The 14,209-nt window shown below is 44.4% G+C and overlaps 1 protein-coding gene across 1 annotated transcript in view; it reads left to right on the top strand.

Moving 5' to 3' along the window:
- Positions 1–11,807, top strand: part of GPC3 (glypican 3) — a 270,979-nt gene extending 259,172 nt beyond the window's left edge. The window contains exon 8 of the mRNA XM_050964411.1: positions 11,470–11,807. Coding sequence (XP_050820368.1) covers positions 11,470–11,639 — 170 coding nt within the window. The 3' untranslated portion in view covers positions 11,640–11,807. The remainder of the gene's footprint in view (positions 1–11,469) is intronic.
- The last annotated feature ends 2,402 nt before the right edge of the window (positions 11,808–14,209 follow it).

Raw genomic sequence — 14,209 nt, 5'->3', positions numbered from 1 at the left:
CTCCTTGCAAAGTAAACAAGGGAGCGGCTCATAATGGATGCTCTGGAGACCAGAGTGGTTTTGGAAAATGGGGTCGTGTGATATCGGAAGGAATGGAGGTCGCTGTGTGAGGCATATATAATGGAGGTCCAGCCAAAGAATGCACGGACATTGCTTAAATAATTGGTTGGTCGCTTAGGGTGAAATGCACTTAACCTGCGTAAGGTCAGAATAGTAAAGCTTTATGTAGGTAAAATGCATATACCCCCCACCCCGCCCCTGGTCAGGACAGGACTGCAGTATGGCATCCCCTCCCCAACAGCCTTTACTTGATGGGGAGGGGAAGCAGTAATAATACTTATATGTAGCACTTATGGCGTAACAGCTGCAGGCCTTCTGCCCCTTGAATCATGGAATCTTGGGCCCATGGGTGCCATCCCTCCCCCACCCCAGAGGTGGCTCGAGGGGCTGGGTGGATACCTGTTCCATGGCACATGAGCGAGGTGGAGACCCACTGTGTGGTGTCTCCACCTGTAGCTGTCTTGTGCAACTGCAACGTAGGGCAGAGGTGTTGCTATGGCATTGTATTTGTCCTTGGTGATCTTCACCCAGAATCAGTCGTGTCCTTGGAATAATACATGTGTCCTTTGGGTTGTCCGTAAAAGCATGTTCTGATGGGCAGTTTGCACATGCCATGGACCAATCAGAAGCTCATGAGCTGTACATGTCAGAAGGGGCTTTTGGTTTTCAGATCAGTCAATCTGAGACCAGTTCACATGGGTTTCTTACCAGGAAGGCAGTTTTATTTCTCACCTCACCTCTGAGCAGGAGTTTCTCTGGCCAGATCACAGATGATGGATGAGTGGTGTTTAGCTCGTGGAGTTCTTTGTTGGTTCCTTCATTCCCTCTCCTCCTGTAGTGGCTAGATGAATTTTTATTTTCTCACCATTAACCAAGAGGAACGCCCCATAAATTGGTGCTGAGGAGGTGGAGAGACACAACCACAAAACCACATAGATGCTCTGTGACAGTCTGGATGCTCATTCAAAATATGACTAGACATGCACAAGAATCAGGACTGGCACAGCATATGCCATGCCCTAGTTAGTGAATTATAACTGACAGCCTGCGGGGTAAACTCTCCCCGGTAAAATACAATCATTCTTGTCTATTTACGAACATTCAGGGTCTCCTGGAGGAGCAGATGTGCAGTGGTATCCTACTGTATCATGGTACAGCACCGCTGGATAATTGTGTGTGTGTGTAAAGAATGCACAAGGAGCCTACTTGACATCAGTTTTATAAGCCAAACATGCAAATACATACTCCTGCTTAAGTATCTGTTTGTACTGGAAAGCCACGGTGTTGTAATTTTGGGGTAGGAGTGAGCAGAAATGTTGATGTTCTCAACAGTACTTACATCTGTTTAATGTAAGAAGTGGAGTTTAATGAAATTGTCTATCTTTATAAATTGTGGATGTGTGCATGTACGTGAGATGTACATACACTGATACCTTCCAGTAAATAGGGTCATGTAGAATCCTACGTCTTCAGGCCAAATGGTCATCTAGTCTGACCTCCTGCATCTCATGGGCCATTAAATTTCACCCTGTATTGAACCCAGTAAATTGTATTTGGCTAAAGCATGTCTTCCCAAAAGGCACCAGTCTTCATTTGGAGACATCCTGAGATGGAGAATTCACCACTTCCCTGAGTAGTTTGTTCCCATGCTGTTAAAAATGTGTGCCTTTTTTCTAATTTGAATTCGTCTGGCTTCTGCTAACAACCCTTGGTCCTTGTTCTGCCTTTCTCTGCTAGGGTAAAAAGCCATTTAGTGTCAGTATTTCCGCCCCCAGGAAGATACCTGTACACTGTAATCCAGCCATCTCTTGACCTTCTTTTTGGTCACACAATGAGCTCTTTAGGTCTCTTCCTGTAAGGAGACTCAGGGTACTGCATAGTGTCCAGATAGAGAACTGTGACGGGTAACAGGTTCCCTGCTCCCAAAGACTAGTCATGTAAGACCACAAGCTGGTAAAATGCAGACCCATACAATCACCAAAACAACTGGCTGATGGTCAGTGTAACGTTAGTGCCTTGAGAAACAGGTGGTATTTCAGCTCCTTGAAGGAACAGAGCGGGGAAAGCATTACATACATTCTTTGGGCTGATGTTCTAGATCTAAGTAATGCTGTGGATAGAGGTACAAAGGAAACGAAGGGCCCAGATAGGACTGCAGGGGTGTAGGAGGAGATAAGGGCAGAGCTATTGGCATGAATGCAGTTTTCTACAGTGGTTTGACTTTTCTTTCTTCTTCTTCACTGTGGAGGTTGTCGGCCACCATCTTCAATCTTTCACTGTCTCTACAGAGTTGTAAAACGTCCACTCTCCTTTGGATACCAGTTCATCTGACGATATTTCCGATGTTTCTGACTCTCTTCTTCCTCTTCCTGGTCTGCCTGCAATCTTGCTGGATAGTATGAATATGGAAGCGAAGCACTGTACGATTGGTGAGCTACATGTCAACAAAAAGATGTTATTCTTTTACTGAGGGGTGTCAAGTAATTGTGCTCTTTTTAAATTCATCCTTCTCGTCATCACTTTGTTTGTAGTTTTGGTTATCCGGCTAATTTTTAGCATTCTTCTATAACACCAAAACTCGAATGTTCTGAGTCGTCTCTGTGTCCTTTTTATGTGTCCAGCTCTCAAAACTGTACAGGAGAGTTGACCCTGTGTAGCACTTAAGCAGTCTAGTGTGGATATGCAGTTTTAACTTTCGACAACATAGAAGTCTTTGGAAGTTGCTGAATACAGTTTTGGCAAACTGTATTCTTCTCTGAATTTCTTTGTCACATCTTCTATCCAATGTAATTAGATTCCCTGAGTAAGGGAACCTATTCACTTGTTCCACCACTCGACTGTCAGGCCATAGGTACTTACTACCCTGTCCATCACTTATCATATTTTTTTGTTATGGTACTAGAATATGTGCTCATCTTTAATAGGCCCTGAACATTTGTGCTCCAGTCTTTACCAAACTTTTCCTAAGTGCAGACCACATCTTAATCTTGCCTATGGACGTTGTGGAATCTCCATCGTTGGAGATTTTTAAGAGCAAGTTGGACAAACACCTGTCAGGGATGGTCTAGATAATACTTAGTCCTGGCTTGAGTGCAGGGGACTCTTGAGGTCCCTTCCAGTCTTCTGATTCTATGAATAGAGAAAGTATCTTGTAGGCCATCCTATCTTGGTTGGGGTCACCTGGGAAGCTCCAGCCCCTCCATGCCAAAATCTCATAACATCCATCTGACAATGACAGCAAGTGTTTATGTGGAGCAGTAATGGTGGCAGAGTGCATGGGGCCGACTTTTCCGGGCTGACCCTCTCGCTATTTCTGGCTACTGTTGATGTCATACACGTTGTGTCCTCTCTGAGAACATTTCGCCACACTGTTGCTCTCCATTCCCTCTTGCCCTGGTGTCGGCTGAGTTTCTCTCATCTGCAAAGAGAGCTGACACCGTGTCCCCAGCAAGCGCTTCGTGCACCACTAGTGCTCCACAGACCGCATTCTAGGAGCCAGGGTGTTAGACAAAAATAATTTTGTTTCAGCAGAGAGAGCTCACGCTACACCCAGCACAGTGGCAGAGCACTGATAGATTTATTAAGTGCCTCACTTTGAGCAGTTTTCATGCCTGGACATCAGTTATTGGATGTTACTATATTAGGTCCAACATTGAAGCCATCTGCTGGTGCAAACTTGGCAGCCAAAGGCCCAGATGCTTGGCTGTGGAATGACATTCTCTAGCTTTGGCATCTAGAGATCGCTCTTCTTTCCCAGCTTTGCTAGGAGATCTGGCTATCGGTCTCGGGGAGCCTGCTCTAGCAACGCATTGTCCTCTTTGATGTCATTTTCCTTTGCTTGCAAGGCATTTGCTTCCATTTATTTGCTTAAAAATACATTACCCATTTATGGTGTTTCACCAGGCATAAATATGGTTTCTTCATGAGTGTGCATGCCTGCTATAATGCTGCCTACATGCCAATACTTATCCTCCTGGCTTTTTTATGCCAGCTGCAATGGAACTTATTATGCCAACTCGAAAACCATCTACTCTGCTTTAACTGACTTTGAAGATGCTTCCAAAATTACTGCTGTTCAGGAAGGAGGGTGTTATAATGATTGGTACCTGATAAACTCATGCAGAGATAACACACATAATTCTAATACTAATCTGTGGCAGAATGTCACACCTCATTCGATAGACCTGGAAAGCCCATATTTTAAAGTTTACGTCGTTCATGGGTGTCATCCATACTGCATGTTGCAGCAAGAATGATGATTGCAGCTTTTGATGTGCTAGGAGCAAACACACAGCAGCTCTGTGTTAGAAGTAGCTTTTGTTGCAAAAGATACTGGGAGTCATTTGTGCTCAGCTGGCGAAGTTTCATAAACTAGGTAAGGACTGTAGATGACTCTGCATAGTATGCCCTGTTTGCATGTAAAAAAAACCCCCAAACCTCCCTCAGAAACACCAGCAGTGCTAATGATTGACTATTATTTTAAGCAGATTATCTAATCTGCAGCACAGAGGACAAGAAGGGCAAAAAACAAATGAAGACTGAGTGTGTAATTAGTACAGATTGTTGGAAATACCCTCTGGACAGCGTTGGACTGATTATAAGCAGACAGAGATTTTTGGAGTGTAAATGAAAAAATCTCTTTTGCAAAACCAAAAGGCTGCTTTGTAGCAGAAACTGTTGCATTTTACAGGGTGCATAACAACTCCGACAGTTTACAAGTGTGAAGATGGGGATAGCTAGAAAGTGCAGATGTAAAAGTAGGAAAGTGAATAAGAAGCCTATTTGGTTATTTTACTGTAGTGAACACAGATGGATTATTCTTATAATTATTTCAAGTATGTAGTTGGTTCCCCGCGCCCCCCTTTCCTTGGAGGTGACATTTTTTAGATACTGTAAGTCTCTGTCACAGGTTTGCTTAGGATAATATACCGTAGGTGGCACTGTATATGTCTATACTAATATAAGGGCAACAATTCTGATCAATACAATATCCTTTTTTTTGCCTCTCTCGGGGGCCATTTCAGGAATTGATCTGATTTGGGAAAATAGTTACTCTGGGTTCTGTGTTTTAGAACTTTGATTTCATTTGTTAAGCTTCTTTTTAACAGAGTTATGCCCGAAATAGGTTATCTGGTAACCCCAGGGACACCCTCCTGATTGTTTGACTAGGGTAGCGAAGTAGATTTTGTAACACCACAGGCTTATTGGAAGTTAAGCAGAATGGACTCAGAACAGCAGATATACATTTACAAAAATACTATTTATTCGTACAAAAATTAGCTATAATGTCCTGTGTCATGAAAATCGGGCAATAAAATAGGGACAAAAGTCAACAACAAAATCAATCTGCCTAAAAACACTCAATCAGCCATAAATATACCTAGAGAAGGAAGCAACACAGAGTCTTTTTAAAACAAAGCTCTACCCAGACACAGAAGTTCAAAGGTAGCTGGGCAGTGGTAGAAATTTGCTAAACAAGCCGCTTCACACAGTTGCACTGCCATCCTCCATGAGATCCTGAAGATAATCGCTAATGGTTTTGAGATTGCTTCATCTAGTTCCTTAAGTACCTGCAGGTGAATTTCATCATGCCCTGCTGACTTGAATATATCTAACGTATCTAAATATTTTTAACCTGTTCTTTCCTATTCTGACTTTTGTTCCTCCTCCTTTGTTGTTAATATTAATTGTGTCAAGCATCTGGCCACAATTAACTTTTTTAGTGAAGACTGAGGCAAAATAGACATTAAACACCTCAGCCTTCTTGATGTCATTCCTTCCCCACTAAGTAGTGGACCTCCATTTTCTTTCGTCTTTTTCTTGTTCCTAATATATTTATAGCACCTCTTTTTATTGTCTTTTATGTCCCTTGCTAGAAATAAATGGTTTTGTGCTTTAGCCTTTCTGATTTTGTTCCTACATACTTTTCTGTGCATCTTTAGCAATTTGTTCATGTTTCCACTTTTTGTAGAATTTGTTTTTGATTTTTAGGCATTAAAGAGTTCCTGATTGAGCCAGATTGGCATCTTACAATTCTTCCTATCTTTTCTTAGCATCAGGATAGTTTGCTGTTGTGTGTTTGATATTATCTCTTTGAGAAACTGCCTGCTCACCTGATCTCCATTTTCCTTAGATTTCTTCCCATGGCACCTTACCTACCAGTTCTCTGAATTTCTTAGTGTGCTTTTTCAAAGTCTGTTTTTTCCTTTTAATTTGGCCAAAGAGGAACCATGACATTTGGTAAAGACAACTGCTATGCAGCAAGCAGAATTTCCATTTTGCAGGAAATTCCACCAATTCAAAATTGATTCTGTCCAAATTGGAACAAAACTATCAAATTTCAAAATTTCCCATGAAATAAAATTTTAATACATTTTTTAAGGTTAATCAAAATGTTTTGATTTGGACCTTTAACTTTTTATATTAAGTATAATGTGAAAAATCAATTTAAAAACAATCATTTCAAACAAAAAATCAAAATGTTTTGCTCCGAGAAGGACTTTATTAAATCTTTTTTTAAAAAAATTGAATGAAATTCTGTCAAAATCAACACACGTGTGTGGACACTTTCAATTCTGACAGAAAAACATTCCACTGGAAAAAATGTTGACTGGCTCTAGTAAGGACTCTGCCACAGCAGTAGAGAGGCATGCACCACCGTCTGGAGAGGCACTTTAATGTTTTTTAGAAAACTGTGCAATGGAATATTTATATACACAGAAGCACCAGTGGTGGGAGTACGGGTGTACATGAGAACAATCTTCAGAAAACAGCAATTACTGGTAAATATTTTCCGTTCTTCTTAGCTAGATTTTCATTACTCTAGTGGAATAATGTACCAGCAGTGGTGTCATTTGATTATTCCATAAAAGGCTAACTGCAAAGTAGTCTAATTGCCTATTTATTAAATCAAACCATGTAATCATTCCTCTGAAAATAGGTTGCAAGTGAAGATGTAAGTTGCTGGTGTTTAAGCAGATTCAGCCATATGTCTATTAAACTGCATTGAAATATGATGATTGTTTATGCCAGAGTGGTATTTCATGACTGAAAGCTGACCATAACCGTTGCCGCTGATCTGACAGAGATCATCATTCATGGTGAGATATCCCTTTACCAAATTTACAGGCACAGCTTTCAGAGATTTTTGTCTTGTTTGCTAGCTTAACGTTTTGCTGTTTGAATGTTCCTGCTTTCCAGCTCATTTCCCCCTTCTGTTTTTGGCAGCCTGAGCCTGCATCCTCGCTGCCTTCCCAGCAGGACCTCACAGACCTCCCTCCTGACTCACCCCCAGACACCTCCTTTACCCAAGTGAGGTCTTCCTGGAGAACCCCCTGCTTTCCAGCTCATTTCCCCCTTCTGTTTTTGGCAGTCCTCCTGGACAGCTACCTGAGTATCCTCTGCCCTCCTGCAAACTGCTTGAGGGGCCCTGTCTTAGAAGAGTGGCTCACGTGTAAAGCTGCGATTTAGTCACGGAGGTCACGGATTCCATGACTTCCAAAGACCCCCATGACTTCAGCCAGCCCTGGCTGGGAGCTGCAGGGTCCCCTGCTGCCACCGGTGTCAGGCAGACCTCCCGCCACTCCCAGTCACCGCGGGCAGCGGGGCAGGGGGGAGATCCCTAACACTCCTCGCTGCCATGGGCGGCAAGAACATTCCCTGAGCTCCCTGCTGCCATGGGCCTCCACCGCTTCTTGCAGCTCCAGGTGGCCCGGAAACCACCGCAGCTGTCCGCTGGACCCCCAGAGCTCCCGAGTTCAGAGCCCCCAGCAGAGGGGGACCTGGAGCTCCCAGAACACCCGCAGCTGCCCAGCCTTCTCATTTTATCATGGATATTTTTAGTAAAAGTGAGAGGCAGGTCATGGCTTCCGTGAATTTTTCATTCTTGCCTGTGACCTGTCCCTCACTTTTACTAAAAATATCCATGACACGAGCTTAGCCTTACCCATGAGCAGAGCTCATGAAATCATCCTAACCTCACTCACACTTGTGCCTGCGCGTAACATTCTGGGTAGGAAGTCTGTATTTCCAAATGATTCTAGAACTGCTTCAGTCATGGATCCCAAGGAGGAATTTGCCATGAGGAACAGGATCTCTCATTGTTCTCTCAGGCCAGGGTCCATGTGAAAGGTACCAAATGGTCAGTTCTGGAGCCTAAAATGCTTATTTCTCCACGGATTAGGTATGGCAGAGGCAACAGTTGTGCTATCTTACCGTTGTGACTCAAACCTGACTGATGGGACCACCTCTTGATGTCCAAGGGCAATAAGCTACTTTTCTTCACTTTCAAAGGCCTTCATGGTCAATCCCCACTCTACCTATCGTCTCTCCTTCAGTACTGAGATGTCAGTGCCGCCTCCCGTCGACCCACGATGCTGGCTTCCATCGCCAACTTGTTAGAGCTTCAAACAAGCCCCTTTATGCTTTCTCCCCTGCTGCTGCTCCTGACAGGGAGGTGATTCCCATAAACATCCACCAAGCTACCTCCTTGTCCTCCTCCAAATTCCTCCTTAAAATTCTCCTGTGCCTGAAGCCTACAAAAAACTCGACCAGTTAGGCTGCTCGTGTGTTGAAGTTCCTGTCTCTCACTGAGTCCGTACTCGTACTCCCCCATCAGTCCGTCTGCCTTTCCAGCAGTTGCCTCTTGCATTATACGTAGATCGTAAGTTGTTTGGGGCAGAAAGTATCTTCTTGCTGTGTGTTCGTACAGCACCCGCACAGAGGGGACCGGGTCCATGAGCAAGGCTCCTAGGCACTGTGACAGTACAAATAAATATATTTGGCCTGTCTGCTGAGACTGCCAGTGTTCTTCTGGATTTTATCATGCAGATCCCTTTCCACTGAGATCTGAACTGAGACCATTTCGTTCAACACAGGTCACCAAAGAGTCATGCTATAGTAACAATTTTTGGTCACTACTGACCTGGGATAAATTTGAGCTGTTAAAGGTGAAAGATGCTATCTCCCATTTCTCTGTCTCCCGAGGGCCTGAATCCTTAAAGCTGCAAGGCCGATGGAAGTTTTATTCTTACAGGGCACAGATGAGCTATATCTGCGTACCAGTTTCAGGATCACAGCTCTGCTTGCCTCACACGCTGCTGGATCTGCACTCAGCTCTCTGGAGCAAGAGAACGTATACAAAAGAGGACTGTGGGAGAAGACAATTTGGGGGCAATCAGTGGGAATCTCTTGGATGAGTTAGAGAGACTGACACTTGGCATTTGTGTGTGTGCGCACATGTGTGTGTCCTTTCAATAATTGTCGATTATTATTTCCTTTGATGACTGACTCGCTTGCCGTGCTAATGTCTTTCTGCTTTGCTTTGCTGTGTGTGTGGGTACGTTGGTTAAGACATATTGTCTGTGTCTTTGCTTTGGCAGTGATGTTTATTAGGCTTATAGGGTTGGGTTTTTTGCTTGAGTGTTTTAGTCTCTTGGATTCTCTCTCAAGGGTGGGCGAGTGTTTTGACACTAGCCAGTAAGTGCCTAGGTCTGCTCAAGTGGTGATCCAGACTGACTCTGTCTTAGGGGACTGAGCCAAGCCACTGAACGGATTGAGGGCGAGAGTCTCAGCCAGTGTAAATCAGCGGGACTCCGCCTCTAGTGACACGAAATAGGACAATGCAATCAGTGTTCCCTAGCAATGGGTTAATTGGCTCGCAGTGGACAGTAGATCGTGGGAGGCTTGGCCCCAAGCGCAGAGATGGAGGGAAAAAGCAAGAACAAAAATGCAAAGCAGAAAGAAAAACAAACTGGGGAAACTTTGCACTCCCTCCCATCCGCATAGCCTAGAAAACTCCACATCCCCTTCGCACTGAGGGCCTGATTCTCCACTGCTGCAAATCGGCTCTAGGTCTGGGAGGCTTTTGTCGATGCTGGCCAAAGGCTGCCTTTGCTTTTTCTTCTCCAGCCAAGTATTAGGAAATGGTCCCCGTTCGGGTTGTTCTGTCTGGCTTTGTTGTTGTTCTTTCCCTCTGTCCCTTCTGGCATCTAGGATTTACTGTTCGATGGGACTTTGCAACTACTGTCAGGGGACAGGCGCCTTTACCAGGCAGCAGCTGGAGCTGCGCAGGTGTCTCCGAGATTTGAAGAGGGTTTTCTTTTACATGGGACATTGGCTTGAGAAGAATTCTTCCCCATCCTTTGAGCGGGAGGCTGTTAGTCTGGAGGTTCCTGTATTACAATACTAGGTCCTGCTTTGCATCTGGTCGGTGACAGTATCCTTGCTCTAACTGCCCTGCAGTTTGAAAATGTGCACAGACAACGTAACAGGTGTCAGAGAGCGCGTATTTTAAAGCTAAAAAAGAAAAAGGGGGTGAAATTCACCCCTAGGCAAGGCCTGAGCAGTGCACCACTTCCATCCTGCCTAAACTCTTCTAATAGGACGTAAGTGGTGCATCGGCCGTATGCTGGATGTTTGCTTTGAACTAGTGTGACAGGGATTTCTTCACCGCTTCTGCAAACTTGGGCGGTGTGGAAGCAGACACAATTTTTGTTTTAAACAAAGCCCAGCTGATTTTCTTTGGCAATAGCTCTCCAGTGACACCCCTTCCCCTCTGCAGCCCCCGACTCCCACAGGGACAGACGTTCAGGAAGCACTGGGCAAACATGGAGGGATCAATGCTTCTAACGCCCGTGGGAAGAACAAAGGATATTAACGCTCTCGTATGTGAGAAGCTCACATTGGGTGGTATTTTCAAGTGTGCCCAGCATTGGCCCAGCTCTTCCCCCATTCATATCTGTGGTGGCCTTTCTCCCACCCTGCTGAGAAAAAATCCAATGGGAACAAAACGAAGCCAGCGCTGAGTGGTTTTATAGACCCCACCTGTTGAGTCCCTGCCGCTGTGGCAGATGTTACGTTAATGTTACCAAATATGCTGCCAAAACTCTGCTAGGCTGGGCCCGGTATGAGATTTACATCTGTTATGCAGGTTTTCAATGGGTCACCTCTGCCATCGAGCTGAGAACTAGTTCAGGGCCTAGCTGCCACTTAGGTCTCCCTTACGCCTGGTCTTGAGACTTGAGCAGAGCATAAATCTGTGCTGGCCTTGTGCACAGAGGTGGATTTCACCCATTGGGAGCATCTGGTGGTATCCCTAATGACAGGGAGTTTTCCATAGGGGAAGGATGGCTTTGTGGTTGGCAAACTGGCATAGGGCTCAGCACATGTGTGTTCAATTTCTGCATGACCTTGGGCACGTCACTTAATCTCTCTGCACTTTTTACTCATCTGAAAAATGGAGTTAATATGTTTTCTTTCACTGGGTATTTGTACAGCACCAGCACAATGGGGCCTCAGTCCCAGTGAGGACCCTAGGCCGTCCCATAATAATATAGAATCCATACAGAGAGTCAGGCCAGATGTTGGTACACTGTGCTCAGTAACGATCTCTCTCTTTCTCCTTTTCAGAGCTGGCTTATGATTTGGATATGGATGATGTTCCCTCAAACAAACAACTTTTGAATCAGCAAAGCAAAGGTGATACCGCGGTTCACAACATGGGATCAGGAAATACCACATGGAAGCATGTTCCCGTCACTGCTATTTTCATGGCAGTCTTCCTTCTGTGGGCCCATTGACACTGTGCAGTAGCCACACCAGATTTCCCTGGGGATCAATTTCTCTCCTTATTTCTTTCTGAAGAAAACATTCTGAACCGCGCTCCTCCTGCAATATAGGCACACTTCCAAAGATTAAGTGAATGACTTACATTTGTTTTGTAAAATAAAATGGTACCTGTACCACCAGGGGCTGGTTCATGGTGTATTTTAGTGTTAGTAAATCCATGTAGTGCTTTTAAAAATAATTCGGAAGGGTGATACTACGTTATGTTCATGTCAGTTTACTAAGGTTGAATTTTCATTCCTGTTAAGCAGAAATCCATATTTTGTCTTGAGTTCATTTACCATGCATGGACTAGAGTAGCATCTAAGGTTTAGTGAATATTATCATCAAAGATCAGACCCCCCCCATTCTTGTCTGACTTAACCCAGGTTTTGTCTATAGTTTAAATAGCATTGGCACCAACTCCAAATTTAATACTCATTCCTGGGAAACTTGCCAGGCACATAATGGTGAGACCATGGGAGTGGCATGAGAAACAGAGTGCAAGTCCAAAATGGGGAAGGAGATCAAGGAAGAGAAGGGAACCACTGGCCCAAATGATCAAATTTCAGAAATTCTCCTCTCCCTGATCCAGATTCTGCTACCTGTGAAGTCAGTAGGAAAACTCCCATTGACTTCATAGGGAGCAAGGGTGGACCCTAAACATTTAGGGCTAGACTATGACTACGCACTTACACAGGGGAGTAAGAACCAGCCTTCCGCCTTGCAAGACTACTGTATCTTGAGTCTGGGGGCTCAGAGTAGGTGCTTATTTATCTCCCACCCACCAGAGCAGGTGGGCAGGAAATGGAACTAACATACCAGGCAGCACAGGGAAAACAGGAAGCCAGCGACTGGTGGCGCCAGGCAGAGCTGTGTCTGAGAGGTGGCACATTGCCTCCTGGGGCTAATCCTGGGCTTAAGCTATTCCTGGGCTGAGCCTAAAGACTAAATTACCCTGGAATAAAAAATGGCTAAATCAAAGCAGCTCTGCTGACAGCAGTTTGTTCTGGGACATGGTCTCTTTGATTATCCTCATGGTAGCATGGGAACACTCAGACCGTGCCACTGTCCTGTCTCCAAGGAGGATGTATTAGCAATGGCAGTACATGAGGAGAGCAGTACTTCTGGCATTAGAGGGCACAACATCAGCACATTGTGTTTCAGGCAGTTCTGCTGCTCACTTCCCATGAATCCGAACAGTTCCTGGGAAGCCCCTTCTGAGGCAGTCAGCCAGTCTGTCTCCGAATTGTGGGTCAGCTGGACCTGGTGCGTGTGTCTTGGCACACTGCAGGAACAGACCCTCTTCTTCCTTAGGAAATGTGCACGCACAGCTCCTGACAAAGGACAGAGGGTGATGCTGTGCCATACTTTTGCAGGGCTGAATAACATGCCTCCAACCCAGTGCATAGGTTAAAAGCAAGGATTGGCAGGAGACACACACACAGCACAATAAGACGTTTATTTGAACATTCTCGTGTATGTTATTTTTGTTAAAATAATGATTTTCTTGGTGGACAACGTATCAAAATCCCTCTTTCACACATTTAAAGCATAGGAAAGTTTTAAATTGGAAACTGAAACTGACTGCCTTGGAGAAGGCCATCAGCAACACAGACTGGTGGTCTTCAGAGCACAGTGGACAGCATATGCTTTTGGACTAGAACTTAATGTCATTTTTGGGTTGGGGCAAGGAAAGTTTGTCTTGGTTCCTGGCCAAAACAGCTGTATATTTCAGCTGAAGGTGTTGGTAGCCCTAGCGCTGTATTATCTGTGTGCTTTAAATACTTTGTGTCTCAGAGCTTAAATGCTTTAAAAAGCTACTAAGTAAATATCTGTCTGAAAAGTGAACTGCAAAGGTTTTTTAAAAGGATAACTTCAAAAGGTGAAAAATATCCAGCTGTTATTTTAAACTGATGGGCCTGACTAAAACTCACTGACTGCAATGGAATTATTCCATATTTGTACCAGGGGGATAGGAGCATCAGGTTGTTAGCATCAATCTCATGGTTTCTCTGCCTGGGTGAGTCAGCCCATGGTTATGGTGTTTGTGCTATAGAAGATCCATTCTGTCCTGAACTGGCAGGTTCCCTCCTGCAGAACTTTCCCAAAAAATTCCCCTTAGCATGCTCAAGTGAACTTTGGGGATGCTTGTACAGAAATTCATTGCACATAAACATTTGTTTAAAGGTGACCTTTTCAAATCATTCTCTTGGTCCCTGTCTGTCCTCCCCCATTTTGGAACTATTACAAAGCAGCTTTTAATTTTTACAAAGCTTTTAATTATCAGCAACATCTTTGCGGTTCACCTCCAGAACGTTAAGGACTTTCAAAACTGAGGTTTTGTGGTGCAAGCAATGTCTTATGAGTGAGGGTCTGATGCTGCCACCCCCTACTCTTCTTAAACATCCAAATCAATAGGACTCAGCTGCTCAGTGTGAGAATGGATGACGGCATCTATCCCTCAGTATTTACATCTTCCAGGTGGAAGACAAATTCCATAATATCAACCAATCCAGAGATAACCCTTCCAACAGCAGTGTTC

Source organism: Gopherus flavomarginatus, chromosome 8, assembly GCF_025201925.1.
Source record: "Gopherus flavomarginatus isolate rGopFla2 chromosome 8, rGopFla2.mat.asm, whole genome shotgun sequence".
Taxonomy (NCBI): domain Eukaryota; kingdom Metazoa; phylum Chordata; order Testudines; family Testudinidae; genus Gopherus; species Gopherus flavomarginatus.
This window is presented reverse-complemented; position numbering and strand designations above follow the sequence as displayed.